The sequence below is a fragment of the Eumetopias jubatus genome, unplaced genomic scaffold (genome assembly GCF_037043125.1).
Source record: "Eumetopias jubatus isolate StellerSeaLion01/CBP00866 unplaced genomic scaffold, mEumJub1_p1.0 scaffold_6, whole genome shotgun sequence".
Classification (NCBI taxonomy): domain Eukaryota; kingdom Metazoa; phylum Chordata; class Mammalia; order Carnivora; family Otariidae; genus Eumetopias; species Eumetopias jubatus.
Genome location: NW_028274812.1, coordinates 131,300,598 through 131,318,926, shown reverse-complemented (window position 1 = coordinate 131,318,926; position 18,329 = coordinate 131,300,598). Strand labels below are relative to the sequence as shown.

Sequence of the window (18,329 nt, the reverse complement as noted above, 5' to 3'; positions counted from 1 at the left end):
GGAGGAGGGTTTTGTCTACACTAAGTGGGGTTGCAGCTATAAACCAGCATATGGGAAAAGAATTTCTTCAATGAGTGCTTGAATTATGTTGTTCAAGGTCATGATAGCTGATTCCGTTCAAAAAAAACATTAATATTAATCCTAGGGACTAGCATTTGTATAATTTATTTTCAGTTTTCACATCATTTCCACATGCTGGATATTGACAATGGGTCTCAACCACTCGAATGTCTTCTAATTACCATGTTGGTGACTTCAAACTGTTTTCCAGTTCTGATATGTCTTGAACCTCATTTCCATCAGGCCAACAGACTATTGGGCAAATTCTCTTGGATTTACCATGAGCATTTCCATACGCAGGTCAATATGAGCTTATTGTTTTCCTCATTTTTCCCATTCCCTCACCAAATGCTTTTTTCTAATATGTTCATCCACTCTATCTGAGCCAGAAACTTTGGAACCATTTTTTATTCTTTTCTTGGAGACCGCGTATTCAGTCTCCAAGTATTGTTCACTTTGGTCAAATATCTCTCAAATCCATCTGTTTGTCCCTGTCCTGCCCACACCCCCCCCAACAATTCTCTTTTCCTCTACATGGCTGCTGTTGGCATTTGGAGGTGTTATGGGTTGAATTGTATTACCTCAGGTAATATGTTGAAGTTGTAGGCCTCATACCTCAGAATGTGGTCTTATCTAGAAAGAGGGTCATTGCAAATGTAAGCTAAGATGAGGTCATATTGGAGTAGAGTGGGCCCTTAATCTAATATGGTTGGTGTCTTTATTTGTAAAGACAGACACACAAAGGGAAGATAGCCATGGAAAAGTTGAGGCAGAGATTGGATTTTTGCTTCCACTAGTCAAGGAATGCTTGAGGCCACCACAAGCTGGAAGAGGCAAGGAGAATCTTTCCCTCTCTACCCACCCACCCCAACCATCACCTGGAAACTTCAGAGAAAGCATGGCCCTACCAACACCTTGATTTAGAACTTTTAGTCCAGAACTGTGATAGAATACATTTTCTGTAATTCATTTATTTATTTTTTTAATATTTTATTTATTTACTTGTCAGAAAGAAAGAAAGCACAAGCAGGGGGAGCTGCAGAGGCAGAGGGAGAAGCAGGCTTCCTGCTGAGCGAGGAGCCAGTTGTGGGATTTGAAATCAGGATCTTGGGATCATGACCTGAGCCAGTGGAAGACGCTTAACCAACTGAGCCACCCAGGCATCCCCATTTATGTTATTTATAATCACCCAGTTTGTAGTTATAGCAGCCCTAGGGAACTCAATGTAGGGAGCAAGAGAGATCTTCATCATTTGAGACTCTCAAGCACATCAGGAAGCTTGGTGCCTTTGCCACCCTTCCTGTTATCATGACAACAAAGAACACCCATGCCATACTTCTGAAAGCTCTACACTTCTGCTCATAGTTGAGCAGTACTAGTCAGTCATCATCTAAGTCGTAATCTGTTCTCCCCTTTGGTCTGGACCCTACCCAAACCATTTACCCCCTGCAGTCAGAGCAGTGTTTCTAAAACACGAACATTGCAATCCCTGCACCACCACCCCTGCCACCATGTCCTCCCCTCTAAAATACTCCAGGGGCTCCTGAGAGTGGCAGGATGGGGTCCAGACATCGCAGTATGACATCCACTGGCCAGGCTTCCACATGCCAACTCCTCCCGCTTCTGTAACTGTCTTCACCTACTTGGACTTTCTCCACACAATTCAACTTATTCTCAGTTTTAGAAATGGAACACTATTCTTTGGAGAATGGCATATGTGATGGCATGCCCTCCGGGCTTTCCCTCTCCTCCCATTTGTCTGATTCCTCTTTACCTCACAGGTCTCAGGAGGGAAGTCTTCTTTAGCCCAGTTTGAGATGGGTGTCCATCTTGTGTTCTCTCATAGCATCCTGGATGTCACTGTCACACTTCCCACCCTGGATTTTATCCCCAGATTTTATTTGTCTTTTCACTCATCTGTCTCTATCAACAGAATGACATTTCTATGGGTGGGTGACCATGTTGCTCATCTGTGAAAATCCAGAACCCATCTATATCAGTATTTTTTGCTGCTTTCCCACATGACCACAAGCTCGTGGCTTAAGCAACACAAGCTTATTATTTTGCAGTTCTGGAGGTCAGAAGTCTGCAATGGTTCTCACTGGGCTAGAATTAGGTGTCAGCAGGACTACATTTTTTCTGTATTCTAGGGAGAGTGCTTCCTCACTTATTCTAGCTCCTCGTAGCTGGCCTCATCCGTTGTCTCCTGGCTCTCTTCTTCAATCTGCAAAACGAACAAATTTGGGCCAAGTCTTTCTTCCATCGCCATTCTTCTGGTTCTCCCTCTGGTTGTCTCCCTGTGTCTTCTGCTTCCCAGTTTCACTTTTTAAGGACCCTTGTGAATTCACTGGGCCCGCTCAAATAATCCCTCATAATCTCTCTAGTTTAAACCCAATTGCTTAGCAAACTTAATTCCATCTGCTACTTTAATTTCCCTTTGTCATGTAATTTAACAAAATCACCTGTTACAGGGATTAGGGTGTGGACATATCTGGGGGAAGACCATTATCCTGCCTACTACATCATCACAGGGCCTGACATATACATTCATAGAATGATGATCTGGTGAATGAGTGAGTTGTGGCCCATCAAACCAGCTTCCACAAAGGAGGAATCCTTTCCTTCTTTCAAGTTTCAAATAAAAGGGCTCACTTTCAAACAGCCTAGAGTTCCTTGTCTTGCTAAACTGATGGAGAGTTCCTCATGGCAAGTCAGCAGACAGGAGTTAGAAAACTTACCAGTTGTGCCAACTTGGGTAAATTGCTTAATTTACTGGGGCTTTAGTTCAGCTTCAGCAAAAGTCTGAGGGACTATGATGAGGCCTTCTCCACCATTAACAGGGTATGACCTATCCATGTTTCTTTGATACCTCCATTAGAATGACTCCCTGAAATAGTGACTATTAAGCCTTAGGAAAATCTTACAGTCACTGAGGATTCCATGTTCCAAAACTTGATAAATGGAACATGATAAAAAGAGAAATGAGAAACACTCAAATAAAGGAATTATACACACAGACACACACACACACACACACACACACACACACACACACTTGATTTAAACAAATGCTACATTTAGACTATGGCTAGTTATACCAGAAAAAGGGAATATGGAAATTTTAGTGCCATTTATCTATAGTGTCTTTTTAAAAGGATTATTATGCACAGCTGATGAATGATGGGTTTTGTTGTCTACAAATCCCTAAGGACTCCTGTTCACCGTCGAAGAGAGTTTAAGAATGCATTCTGTGCTTTTTTTTTCTTCCAAAGCAATTTTGGTCTTTTTTTTTTATTATTACACTGATGGATCATAGAAATCTTGTTTGATATCGGGTCTCTATAAGGACTGGGCATGGAAGGGGGATATATGTGTGTCATATGAAATGTGGCTGAAGTTCAGAGAAATAGGTTTCATTTAATAGCTGAATACTGGATGACCTGACCATTCTTCTCAGCCTCTGGCAGCTCACCCCATGAGCAATAGAGGAGTTGCCTGCATGAACTGAAGAGTAGCTGCTGGCCTCAATGTGATTTTGCAGTGATCTGTGTGCTCTATGGCTTCCTTCATAACCAACAAATCAATTCCCACTATACGTATTACACACCCCAGTGGCAGAGGCCATTTATTATCCTTTTGATGGTCATACTCTTTGTACATAACCAAGAAAGATTACAGAGGAAGGAAAGAACAGTTGAAATGTGGATGAAGATCTTGTACAATGGCACTGCATTTTATAATGTGCCTTACATGTATACAAGAATAAAAGAGTTGCTTTCTTTCAAGAAAATTTCAAAACATGGTTGCAGGATTTTCTTTTGAATGAAATATATTTCAAGAACGACTTATGGAGGGATAGTCGTGGATGTAATTCTCTGTTAGTACCCATTTGGATTTCAGGTACAAATTCAAAATGATTAAGAGAAAAGGACTGTCACTATCATATGGGGATTGTTTGTAAGGTGCTCCTTGATGAATTTTGTTCACCTAACAAGCTTGTTGATACTTGCTTTTATTTGCCACCATCTAGCATCAACTAATTCCTGTATTAACTTCTAACTTTGAAGTATACAATTTTTCAAACTCTAAATGATTGATTCCAGGTCTTTCCTAATTATTGGGATCCAGATATTATAGTTATCACTGTTAAACAAACAAGTAAAAACAAATAGTAAATTGTGTTGACGAGGTACAATGTAACTAAGTATTTTGAATTCGATATAAATGGTACACAGTCAAACTTTAGTGTTATTTGCCCTAACTCAAATGTCCCTCCAACAAATATGTGTATCTGAATGTGAGTGGGAAATATTCATCCATGAAAGTAATGACAAATCATGAGTTTACGGTGGGTTCTGTGCATAAACATTTAAACTGCTTAGTCATTTATATCAATGGATATGAAAAGAACAGTGGAAATTTCCAAAGGTCAAATAAGCTACTGTCTCTTCTGTTTTGCATCATTTGAGATTTTCTGGGTTTTTGCAAACAGCACAATGCCAAATCTGTATTTGATTTTCTCTTCTCTTTGAAGAGGCAAAACAGCAACAGAATAATTAACTGAAAAGGAGCATGCACAGAATATTTTGCTTTAGCAGTGTAGAAAGTTCTGGGCTTCATTTCACATGATGATAAATGTAGTAAGGTATTCTGGAATCCTTCTATGAGGACTCTGTTACCATTGGGAAACCAAAACCTCTCAGGGGCCTGCTTCCTGTTTAGCTGTTCCTCATTTGTATAATTGAAAAGCACGCAAAGAACAGACTGCACGTCGATGGGTTGGATGATGCTTTTCACCTTCATGGCAAAATACATACAAAAACAACAAAAAAGAACTGCCAGTGTCAAGTTTAGTGCCTCCTGAGTCCTGCACAGACCAAAAAGCTAAAGTCATGGATTGGAGTTCTAAGGACAGTATGTTTTTCTTTTACTTTCTGTTATCAGGTTTTTTTTCTTTTATCCCCTCAAAGACTCCTGTTTCTATTATTTATCTTCTCCTTTTCATGGTGCAATTATCATCATATTTAGATAGTCTTCAGAGAGAGGTGAGCTTTTGTATATACGATCTTTTGAATCTATGAATTTCATTTCTGTTATATTCTCACACTGCCTCGACTCTCTGTGGTTTATCACTGTCGCTGGGCTGCTTCCTATCATACTAGCTTCTCCTTTGGTAAGATGCTTTTTTTTAATCAGGGCCATTTTTTGTTGAGGAATTTACTGAATTATTCTAGAATATTTTTCTAGAATAGAATCAGACACGCTAATCCAGAACCTGGAGCCTAGTTTTCATAAAGATAGATCACTAATTTAACAAAACTGACATTCTGTTAAGCTGGTGATAGTATATACTGACGATATTTACTGTTTGAATGAAGCAACATATGCACATAACACATTCCTTTAAAAATAAAAGGAATCATATCATCTCCTACATTTCTTGGGCTTGATGGAAGGTCAGCTTATTTCAAAGTAGCTCTGGTAAATATGGGAAGAGGGCGAAGCAGTGCATTGAGTGTTTGATATTTTGTGATGACAGCACAAGATTCACTGTTCAGTGTTTCACAGCTCTTAACTTAGTCATCATACTGACCCTGGTGTGTGGGTACTGTTATCATCCGCCCTTTCCATATGAGCAAGCTAAGGCATTGAAAGGAATTCTGTGTAGGCAGGCAGAGTCCAGAGCTTGTACTTTTAGTCACCAAACTATGGGAACTCTACTGTGTATTCCCTGCACATATCCTTGGGATTAGGTGGGGAATGAGTTCTGCCTCTAACTTATTTTCAGATACTTCTTCATCTTCTTTCCTGCAAACACTCTAATTTTAGAAACTTTGAAAACATCTCTTGATCCCAATACCAGACAGAAAGAGGAAACCTGGCCCAAATCAGAAAGAACACCCTGCATGTAATTATTTTATGTGTAGTTTCAACAGAATGTCAGTATTGTGTTAAGGAATAAGAGAACTTTAAAGTTTCAAATTCTCATTTGCATATTTTCAATGGTATCTTAATAACTCATTTCAATTTTTTAAATAAAATAGTTAACTTTTAACAAGGTGTAGGTAAATAACAAAATCTAATTTTAATAAAGATCATTGTGGGTAGGTGAGATAAACAGGAATATATTATGCATTTTAAAGATTTTTTAAAATAAGTTTATTATTCATAATAATTCTTTTCCATATTTCTTTTAAAATGTCCTATTATTGTAAAATACACAAACATAAAATTTATCATCTTAACCATTTTTAAACATACAGTTCAGCAATGTTAAGTACATTCACATCATCACGCAAGCAATCGCCACAACCTTTTCATCTTGCAAAACGGAAACCTTATACCATTAAACCCCTCCCCACTCCGACCCTGGTAAACTTCATTCTACCTTATATCTTTGTGAATCTGACTACTCCAGCTACCACAAATAAGTGGAATCATGCGGTATTTGTCTCTATATCACTGGCCTAATTCCTTTAGCATAATGTCCTCTAGGTTCATACATGTCATGGCAGGTGTCAGAAGGTCTTGCTTTTTTAAGCCTGAATAATACTTCATTTGATGGACAGTTAGGTAGCTTTTACCTTTTGGCTTTTGTGAATAATCCTGCTATGAACAGAGGTGCACAAATATCTGTTTGAGATTCTGCTTTGAATTCTTTTGGATATATACCCAGAAGGAATATTGCTGGATCATATACTAGTTCTACTTTTCTTTTCTTTTTGCTTCGTTTCATTTCGTTTCTTTTTTCTTTTCTTTTCTTTTCTTTTCGGGAGCATAAATGGGGCGGAGGGCAGAGGGAGAGGAAGAGTGAGAACCTCAAGCAGGCTCCATGCCCAGCACTGAGCCTGACATGGCGCTAGATCCAATGACCCTGAGATTATGACCTGAGCCGAGATCGAGAGTTGGACGCTCAACTGACCCAGCCACCCAGACACCCCATGGTAGCTCTATTTTTAATTTCTTGAGAACCTGTCATACTGTGTCCCACAGCAACTGCACCAGTTCACATTCCCACCAGTAGTGTACAAGAGTTCCAATCTTTCTATACCCTCACTGATGCTTGTTATTTTCTGGCTTTCTTTTCTTTCTTTTTTCTTTTTTTCTTTTTTGGACAGTTGTCATCCTAACAGATGTGAAGAGATACCTCATTTTGATTTTGTTTTCCATTTCCATTTGCATGCTTCTTTCCATGGTCCCTTTTATTTATTTATTTATTATTTATTTATTTATTTATTTATTTATTATTATGTTATGTTAGTCACCATACAGTACATCATTATAGTTTTTGATGTTGTGTTCCATGATTCATTGTTTGTGTATAACACCTGGCACTTATTACAACACGTGCCCTCCTCAATAATACCCATCTCCACAGTCCCTTTTAGTCCTCCATTACAGCAAAAAGAAGCCTAAGTAACCTGAGTCCAAGTATTTATGAAATAATTTCATTCCATTTCACTTTCACAATGTCTTTATTATGGTTTCAAGATATTTTACTGCTTTAAGTTTACCTTAAGCTCCAAATTCATTGTTGCTTTGTCTGCAGCTGTTTGTCCCTTGCCGGTGGTACTGGATCTGGAGGACTCCTCAAGCATCTCCATTTTGTGCGGGTGTCTGTGTTTTCAGAACTTCAGCTAGCTCAGTGGCAAAGCCAGGGCTTCTGGTACATTATCCTGCTGATGGCTTCCCTCTGGTTCCTGAGGCTCTACCTGCATTACCTTAGCCAGTGGCTGTTCCTCCAGGCCATTTCAACTCCTGTTACAAAGTGAGTGCTTTCCCCTGCAAGTCAAAGGGATTCATTTTCATCTCGGTCATCCAGATGAAAGTGCAAAACTCCTCTCCATCCATTTGCCAGAAGACCTAAAAGACGGGTATGATTTGAAGAGACAAAAATATCTTTATCTAAGAGCAAGAGCGTTGATTACAGTTACATTCTCATCTTATGGGCCGTGTATATATACAAATACATAACTGGCACATCAATATTTAACTAAAATTTAGCAGATTCAAGTATGTTCTGCTCTGTGAGCAGAACCCAAAAAGGAACTTAGCAACTGTATTTTATTCTGTTTTGATTTTATCAGAGTGACTCAGACTGAAGGTATTTTAGAAGTAATGTAAGTATGATTTATCACCTATGCTCAGGGAGGCAAAGATTGCTTCTTCTGCAAAATGATTGAATTCAAACAATTACCAAACTCAAGCCCAGACAGCTTTCTGGGCCACTGTATTCTGGAAAAAGATGACACTTTGCAGGTTATCTCTCCATAAACACGATTCCAAAGACACTATATAGAGACAAACAGATAGAAATCAATACAAGTAAAATTCATTTTCTCAAATGTAGATGTTGCAGATAAAAATAAAGATGTGTGTATATTTTCAATTAAGAAGATTCCAAACAACTTTAAGACGCTGTGAAAAAGAATACGTGCGTATATATACACATATAGAGCTTTTGACCGTGCTTTGAAATTAAATCACAAATATGTAAATGCCCTGGAATATGCATATTTACATATACTAAATTACTGTATCTTCAAGGGAGAATTTTTACTATTTTTAATAATTTAGATATTATATTTCTTCTCTTCTTCCCTCTTTTTTTTCCCCTCCCTCTCTCTTTTTTCTTTCTTTTGGGTGAGGGATTCCAGAGCAGAAAGGACAAACGTCATATGCTTGAGTTGGTTGCTTTTTGCTAACCGCTCTTTTACTTCTACAATTAAAAAAAAAGAAAGCTCTATTTTTATTGGTTGAATAAAATGGGACTTCAAGAAAAATATCTTGGCAGCCCGGTTTATCTGATTTCTCAAGCATCAGAAGACCTAAGATAGGATAGGATATTTTGTTGGCTGTTGTCTAGATCTGCAGGCTTAAATTCTACATTAGCTCCATGTCACACTGGAGTTAGGAGACATGACAGTAACTACAGAGACTATGAGCATTTCTTCTGTTCTTACTCTATGTTAGGTCCTCTGCTACGAAATGTACACACATTGCTTCATTTGACATTCACAACAGCATAAGAGCAACGCTTAAAATTTCCTTCAAAGCAAAGGTCAGGGAGTGGATAAAATGAAGAACTCTTTTTACTAGAGAGCTGGCAAAAAGGGCGCACGAGCAGAATGACAAAGGCTGAAATAGAGGGGAGGGAAAACAGAGCACAATGAAGTGTCACTTCACTGTAGAAAGAGGGTGCCAATGCCTGGGTCAAGGCTGCTTGAATTGCTGGGCTCACCTTGGATTTGACCCTTCAGTTTTTAGGTTGTGTCAAGTTGTCCCTTTTCAAACAGCTAAGAGATAGGATATTTTTGTTAGTAGCAGAGCAGTGTTGTTCTGTATTTGAGAGTCTATCTAGAGGAATCACAGCAAAATTAATCAGGTATGTTAAAACTCGGAAGAATGATTAGACTGGCTTGCATTTCTGGTTTCTGATAGAGGTTGACCCATTACTAAGTCCACTGGGGTATATTTTGCATTCCACATAGCCTACCTGTGAGTATGTGTTATCTGCAGGGCAGTTCTTGGAGAATACTCTGTTCGGTGGATAAAATTGTTATTCTTTCTGTGGTTGCCCATGACATAAGAAAAATGGCCAAGATAGAATTTGCCTTTTACTAGAATGTGAGCTCTCGTGGTGGTCCTATGAGTTTGGGAAAAGATGAAACCTTCTGACACCCAATTTGGGGGTAGTATTAACTGTCAATTTTTCTATATGAAAAAAGGAAGCATGTAATTTAAAAATTATTCTGTATACCTGGCATCTTGTATAGTTTCTCTTGTTTACACATATGTGGTTGCTTTATTTTCCCACAGATTCCATTTTTCCCCTTTCACGGTTGAGCTTTGCTACTCAACTTCCTCACTTCAAATCAGAGAAGAGTTGCTTGTGGTTGTGGTGGGACCTTTAGTGTTGAATGCAGCGATACTTCCTTTGGTCCTGATCAGATGGGGCTGTCAGATACTGTTTGGCTCCTGCCCTGACGTCTTGTCAAAGTTAATCATTACCATGGGACTATGGACAGTTCTAGACCCACTGGCAGTGTTTATAGTGGATACTGTCCTGGGGGTAAGTCAAGTAAAATAATCAGGATATGAGTTATTGACATAGAATTTAGCTTTAGTGCATGAATCGGTTGACATGGGAAGTTTCAGTAATCATGAACAATTTAATGTTTCTCTTAAATTGAAGTTAAGTTTTTCCTCGTCATAAAAATGACGGATGTCTATTATAATCAACTGAAGTGTTTATAACTGTCTTAAATGAACATTTGCAGAATAAGCAGGAAATAATGTTGGCAATTAAATTCAAACTAATTGGGGCATTTTCACAATTATTACAGAGAAATTTTATTTGGTAACTTTTTGTTGGTGACTCTTTTTTAGTAATAAGGGTTTTCACAGCCAAACTTTATTTAAAAAGTAACCAGATAGTAGTTCCTTCAATTTGTTAGGTTACTTATTTGCTTTGTGATCTAATACTCTTCTATAATAAACATACTCAAGAAGAAGTAGAGCTTTTTAAACAACTCTAAGTAATCAAGTTTAAAAACTTATTCCATAGACAAATATTTTGGCTTTCGTGATGCTCACGAGATGAAAGGAAATCTGAATTTTAACTAAATTTTTATACTGTAGATCTGGCTATGAAATATAGCCCCAAGCAAGAGAGCAGATGGATACTATAAATAAATCAATGCGATCAAACAGTCATTTATAAAATTATCTTAATTGATCAAATACTATTCCATAACTGGGGTCTTTCTCCTTTCAAGAAGAAAAAGAAAAGTTTTACAATTGGTTTACATATGTTGAGCTGGAGCCAACTGGATTTTGTCCACATTCCAACTTCCCTCAAACTTTCAATTAGCGAGGGGGAGACCATGCGGTCAAGGTTGGTTGAGCAGGAGGTGTAGAGAGGAATGCTCTTTGCATCCTGCTGGGATCATATTCCATGGCATCTCCCAATTCCTCCCAGAGGCCTGATGGGCATATTGAACAGATGGGGTGCCAGTCCGATCCTATTGCAACCCCATAGGTGGAGCCGTTTGGGGAGGATGAGCAGCTCTGTCTGTCCTTCTGAGATCTCAGCACACGGAATGTCTGCAGCCCTCCTGGAATGGCTTTCCTTATTCCAATCAAGTCCTCTAGAGAGATTAATAGCTAAATGGTCCACTGTATCAAAGGCAGCTGACAAAATGAGCAGTCTAAATTTACTCTGGGGCCTCTGATGTAATCTACAGGAAAGTAGCCTCCAGCAGGGCCATCTCAGCACCAGTTCAGAGGTCTGTAACCTGATGGAAGCTGACTTGGATTCTAATAGATGAGTATAGCACCCATATCTTTCTCCACTTGGAAAGAAAAGCTGAAGGCTCGTTCTCAATCTGCACAATTATTGACTCTCCAGTTAGAATCCATCAGGCTTCATTGCAGATGACATCTAATTTTGCTGTCTTTAAAAAAAACCTTTAAAGCTGCAGCTAATCCACAGAGCAGCAGCCTTGGAATTCACACAAGGACACGCCCATTAATTAAACCAAAATTCACATTCTAACATGCTCTCCAGCGACTCGGCGCACCAAGTTTGAGAAGTACTGTTCTAAAGCAGTGGTTCTCAAAGTGAGGTCCACTGGATGAATAGCATCAGTTTCACCAGGGAACTTAATTGCACTGCAAATTGAAATGCAAAATCTCAGGCCCTGCACCAAATCTATGGAGTGAAAAACTCTGGGAAGGAGCCCAGCCTCTGAGAAGGGGCTATTGTGTTTTAACAAGCCTTCCAGATGATTCGCGTGCTCATTAAATTTAGTGAACTACTGCTCCACATGGGATCATAGTTATCATAGATTGAATGTCACTCATGAGGTTCAACTTGCCTGGGTTCATACTTGCAGTTCTTTCAGCACTTCCTTTTAGCAGAGAAAGCCAGGGATCACTTGTATTTGATCCTGATCAGCCAGCCAAGAGAGAGGTTACCTTATTTTACCGATATATTTTGTTCTGGATTCATTTTTTTATGGCAATCTAAAAGGAGATGTGGCAGATGGAATGGTTTGAGGCTCACGCATTGAGTGGTTGTTGATGTTGCTAATAACATTTTGTTAGTCTCTCAGTTTGCTGGCTCAGAGGTTGGCAATGCATTCCCAGACCCCCATTGATGATACAACAATTCCACTGAGTTCATAAATTCTTTCTCTGCCTGAGCCCAAATCTAGATAAAAAGTAGAGGGAGGATTTGCTATTGAATGTTTTAATTGATCAGCATGTATTTATTGACTATATACTCTCTGCACAGGATTTTAAAAGAAACAGAGTAAGTATGGCATTGTTTCTGCCCTCAATATAGATAAGAATAAGAACACTTAAGAACAAAGATCAAACAAAAGTAGAATACAAGTGTCTTCATTCAGCAAATCATTCTTGAAAATCCATTAGAAGTCATCACGGATTAATAGAAAGAGCATAGATTTGGAGTCAGGGAAAGTGGGTTCTGGTATCAGCTCTGCCATCTGTCAGCCATATGACGTTGGATAAGTCAGTCTTCAACTTCTTCATATGTATCACAAAAAAAGTAATAATACCTACAGATAGTAACATGCACCTTACTCATTTCACAGTATTGTTGGGACAACCAATTGGAAATACACTTTGAAAAATCTAAGGCACCATACATATAAACTGGAAGGAACAAGGATGAGGGTTATAATGAAGTGATGATACTTATGCTCTGTGTACAATATAGGATGTAACAGCCATTGCCCATGATCCAGGCAGGAACTTACAGTCTAGTTGGAGAATCGCACACACAAAGATGAAGTATGGGCAGTGTGTGATGAATGCCATCTGGTAGGCATACCACTTGTTCCCTTACATCCTTCAAGTCTTTGTTCAAATGACAGCATTTCTGATTGCAGTATTTAATAATAGACCTTCCATCCCTCCTGTACTTTTTTCTGCTTCATGTTTTTCTTCAAAATGCCATCTTCTAATATACCATCTTTATTACTTAATCTTACCTACATGCTTATCCCCCACCCTACCCCAACTTAAATGTAAACTTGAAAAATGTAGGGCTTTTGTCTAATTTTATTCACTCTTCTATCTTCAGAGCTTAATGACACATGGTGGGCATTCACAACGATGTGTGTGGGCCAAATGAATGATTAGCATCTATTGATTAGATTATGTTACTGGCATCACATATCTATCATTTTTAGTATGTGTCATCAGTGAATCCCGCATCTGTTTCTTTACCTTTAAGAAATAGCAGAAGGGGAAGATCTAGAATAGGAGAAATGTATGACAACGCTCACAGATCTTCTGCCTGAAGTCCATGTGACAGATTCACATTCTGCCAGGTCAACCTATTAACAAGTACAGAATATAAAAATCTAAATTTTTTTAGATGAAAAGAATTTTTTTTAGGTAAGAAACATCAGTTGAGAGTCAGAATATCTGACTACTAGTCATTGTCCAGATGTTAAAGGATATTCTGATGTAGGGAAAATACAGATTAACTTCTCTGAGCTTCTGTTTTTATTTGTACGTATGTGATATGGATTAGTTCTGACCATGTCCCTTTAAGCTATACTTAAGTATTATAGTCAGTTTAAAATGTAAAGAAATTCTTCTTTCTTACACTGAAGAAAATATATTTTATTTATATTTATATTGCATATTACTTCCACCTGATACCATGAGTCATAATTACAGAACATTTACATTTTGTAAAACTCAAAGGTCAAAGACGTCCATGACAATGTTCTAGGTCCGTAGCATTTAATATTCGTTTTTAAAGACCTCATTGCCTTGTATTTATTTCTAACTCAATATAGAATATGTTGTTCCTTGTCTAAAAGAAAGACTTATTGTTAAATTGACCTAATGTAAACTTCGGTTTTCAAGCTCACATTAAATAGCCTGATAACTTTTTTATAAGTTTCTAAAATAAGCCATCTATTTTATGCATAGTACAAATTAAATTCCTTTCAAATCTGCTTCAGAAAGAAAGGGATCTTTCCACCATCATATTTAATTTCTTCATATCTTGTGCTCATTAAATTCAGAAGTTAATAGTACATAAATAATACATGGCTTTTACTTTATGAAATTTCATGTAGAGTACACACATTTAAAAGCTGATAGGGAAAATGAGAAAAAAAAAAACAACAACTGGTAAACCAGCCATGCAAACCCAGTCTTTTTCTTTTCCTTTGTGTAGCTGAAGATCTGGTGATCTTAATAGAATTTAATTTAAAAACAAATTATGGTATCATATGGTTTTTGTGTATTTAAATTCATCTAACTTGATGATCAGTATTTCCATCCTTATTTCTTGTATTTTCTTTTCTCAGCGGCTTACTCATAATGGGGAAATTCCTGTAGCTGATGCAGCAAAGCTCTACTGGGTGTTTGTAAGAACCAAGCATTCAGGAGTTCTCGGTGTAATGCTCACAGTGCTAATTTACAGCCTCCTGTTCATCATTTCTTCTTTGATTTTATATTTGTATTGTCTCAGGTAAGGTGCTTCTATCCTTTTGGTTCTTCAGCGAGTTCAACCTCCAGTCTTGTTGTGCAGTTAGGCTGTGAGAATATGGTTAAAGAAGAGAATTTAGAACCATGCCTACATGTCTAAGATAGAAATGTCCTTGGTTGGGGCACCTGGGTGGCTCAGTTGGTTAAGCGTCTGCCTTCAGCTCGGGTCATGATCCCGGAGTCCTGGGATCGAACCCCAAGTCGGTCTCCCTGCTCAGTGGGGACTCTGCTTCTCCCTCTCCTTCTGCCCCTCCCACCCCGTCCTTGCTCTCTCACGTGCTCTCTCTCGCACTCTCTCTCAAATAAGTAAATAAAATCTTAAAAAAAAAGAAAGATGTGTCATTGGTTGTTCATAACATCTATCATGAAGACCAACTGAGAAATTAATCAACTTTTGGGGAAATGTTTTCCCCATAATAGAGAGATCTCATTTTTTCTGTAAATTGTTATACTTATTTCTTCAAACTAGGGGCCAATGAGAAACAAGGAATAATCCTTTAATATCCAATAATATCCTGGTAAATTTCCCAGGAAGCTTATGTAAAAATCTTTTTCTCTCCTCCTTCCAATCCACTTTCTTCCCATTCTTCCCATCCCTGCCAAAATCACTAAGAGAAGAATCATCCTTCAGCTTTGATCCTGAATATCGTAGGGTTTGGCTTTCCAGGTCACTCATTAAGCAAGCAATGTATATGCATGAAGAAAATTGAGAAAAGCAACAAATTAGAGGCAGTATAAAATGTGCTTAGGAAGACTTTTCACTCTGTTGATGGTTTCCTTTGCTTTGCAGAAGCTTTTATGTTTGAAATAGTCCCACTTGTTCAATTTTGCTTTTGTTGCCTATATATTTTTTTAAAAATTTTATTTATTTATTTGACAGAGAGAGACACAGTGAGAGAGGGAACACAAACAGGGGAAGTGGGGAAGGGAGAAGCAGGCCTCCTGTGGAGCAGGGAGCCCAATTCAGGGTTCAATCCCAGGACCCTGGGATCATGACCTGAGCTGAAGGCAGACACTTAACGACTGAGCCACCCAGGCACCCCTTGTTGCCTATATTTTTTAAAAGCCATTTTCATAGCCACGAAATCACTGGCAAAACCAATGTCATGAAATTTCCTCATTTTTTTTAATAAAATTTTTACAGTTTCGGGTCTTATATTTGTCTTTAATCCAGCTTGAGTTGATTTTTATGTGTGATATAAAGTAAGGGTCCAATTTCATTCCTTTGCATGTGGATATCCAGTTTTTTCAGCACCATTTGTTGAAAAGACCATCCTTTTTCCATTGTATATTTTTGGCACCCTTGTTGAAGATTGATTGATTGTATATGCATGGATTTATTTCTGGGCTCTGTAGTCTGTTCTATTGGTCTAATTGTCTGTATTTATGCCAGTAGCATACTGTTTAAAGTACTGTAGCTTTGTAATGTAATCCAGCAACTCCACTTCTAGAAATTTATTCAAAAGAATTAAAATCAGGATCTCAAAGAGATATTAGAACTCCCATGTTCATTGCAGCATTATTCACAATAGCCAAGGTGTAGAAACAACCTAAATGTTCATCAACAGATGAATGGATAAAGAAAATGTGGTAGACACATACAATGGAATATTATTCAGCTTTGAAAAGGAAGGACATCTGTCAATGTGTGACAACACAGATGAACATTGAAGACGTTATGCTAAATGAACTAAGCCAGCCACAGAAGGACAAACACTGCATGATTCCACTTATATGAAGTATCTAGAATAGTCAAAGTCATAGAAGCATGGTGTGGAATGGTGGTTGTCAGGGTCTAGAGGGGAGGGGAGAAAAATGTTTCAGTTATGCAAGATGATTAAGTTCTGAGATCTGCTGTACAACACTGTGTCTGTAATTGACAATACTGTATTATACACTTAAAGAACTGTTAAGAGAGTAGATGCCATGTTAAGTGTTCCTACCATAATTTAAAAAAAAAAAGTGCTAGGAAGAGGTCGATACAAAAGTTTCTGAGAACACAGAGAAAAGGAATCAACACAGATCTGGAGGAGGATTGGGGCAGCAGCCAAACACATCAGTTGAAACATAACCCTTGAGTAATTTTCAGAGTTTTAATATAATTGGAATGGAAGAAAAACAGAGGGAAGAATGTTCCTGGGCAAAGGGAAGATGTATGAAACCATATGATTATGAGAAAGTATGACATATTTGGCCACTCAAAAATGTTTTAATGTGGTTCAGTATAGGATATGGGGCAATGGCAGTTGGCTGAGATAAGATTAGACGTGTAGTCAAGGACTAGATGATAAACATCTTGACATCATGTTGTGGAGGTTGAATTTGTTGATAAAGTAAAAAAATTGAAAGATTTTCAATAACTTAAATTTAGGAAGATCACTCTACCAATAGAAGGGAAAGTGGATTTAATAGTGGTCAGGTTGAAAGCAGGGAAATCTAGTTAGAAAGCCATTTCAATAGTCTAGGCAGAGGGTCAAGAGCCTTCACTAAAGAGAATGACACAGGAAATGGGCAGTTGTGGCATACTGAAGAAATAGTTGACATACATAGAACTTTTGGGCTTGTTGGAAACTGAAGGTGAAGGAAAGAATGACATTTAGTATAATTTAAGTTTTGGAGTTGGGTATCCATGGGTGGATGGTGGTAGCATTCTCAGAGACAGAGATTACATGGAGAGTAAACATTTAGAGGAGATAGATAGTGAGTTAAATTTTCATTCCTATTGACCTTAAGCTATCTTTGATATTGCCAAGGGAAAAAGCATCATAAGAAGTTGAATAAATGAGTGTAGAACTCAGGCAAAACTATATAGACAATGAATTCGAGTGGAGGAAGTCTTGAGTTTCATTGCTTTGTAGGGTAAGAGACTCAATTTCTCAATTACTGACTTTTTTTATATACAAAGCTATGCTGTAAATGGAAAATGGTTAGAAAAAAGTATTTTTTTAAAAAAGAGTGGTTTTTAGGGGCACCTGGGTGGCTCAGTCTGCTAGGCGTCTGACTCTTGGATTCGGCTCAGGTCATGATCTTGCCGTCTGGGATCGAGCCCAGTGTGCGCTCCATGCTGAGTGTGTTGTCTGCTTCTGGTTCTCTCTCCTTTCCCCTCTAGTCCTCCCCCCAACTGCTCACTTGCACTCTCTCCCTCTCTTTCTAAAATAAATAAATAAAATGTAAAAAAAAAAAGAGTGGTTTTTAACATGCGGGTGGTTTCAATATATTTATATGCATGCTTGAAAATTCTAAAAGAGAAAAATAGTGCAAATGGCTAAGCAAGTGAGGATAATTGAAGAAGGAGGTCTCTGAAGACATGATGGAGAGCACATATGGAGACAAACCCAGGATTTAGGGAAAGAATCTTGTCCCTTGATGTGATAAGGAAAGAGATAAGGTTGAAGCAAAAGCATGGAAGTTTGTGGCAGGGCCATGAGGGAATTCACATATGATAGCCAGTATAATTTTCTGGGAAATGGGAGGTGAGCACACTTCTCAATTCTTCCTTCCTTAGACCAATAACATAGCTGCAGTAAAGTTGCACTTGCTTTCCTGTGGGAAGGGAAGAAAGTCTTCCCTGATCATTCAGTTTTCATTTGACCACTAACTTGTCCTGTGGCCCCCTAGGCAAAGATGTCCATTTGCTAGATTTCAGGCATTTTCTTGTGGAACATGGTAAGAATGACATGTACGTGTAGATCTGAAAAGAGGCTCTACATGAAGCATGATTCTATTATTTA

At 38.2% G+C, this 18,329-nt stretch overlaps 1 protein-coding gene across 1 annotated transcript in view; it reads left to right on the top strand.

Annotated features, from left to right (window-relative positions):
• The window catches only part of LOC114212517 (uncharacterized), a gene marked incomplete at its 5' end in the record, with an annotated part of 237,378 nt that overhangs the window by 204,297 nt on the left and 14,752 nt on the right, over window positions 1-18,329 (top strand). The window contains 3 exons of the mRNA XM_028107391.2: window positions 7,610-7,828; window positions 9,880-10,132; window positions 14,418-14,581. Coding sequence (XP_027963192.2) covers window positions 7,610-7,828; window positions 9,880-10,132; window positions 14,418-14,581 — 636 coding nt within the window. The remainder of the gene's footprint in view (window positions 1-7,609; window positions 7,829-9,879; window positions 10,133-14,417; window positions 14,582-18,329) is intronic.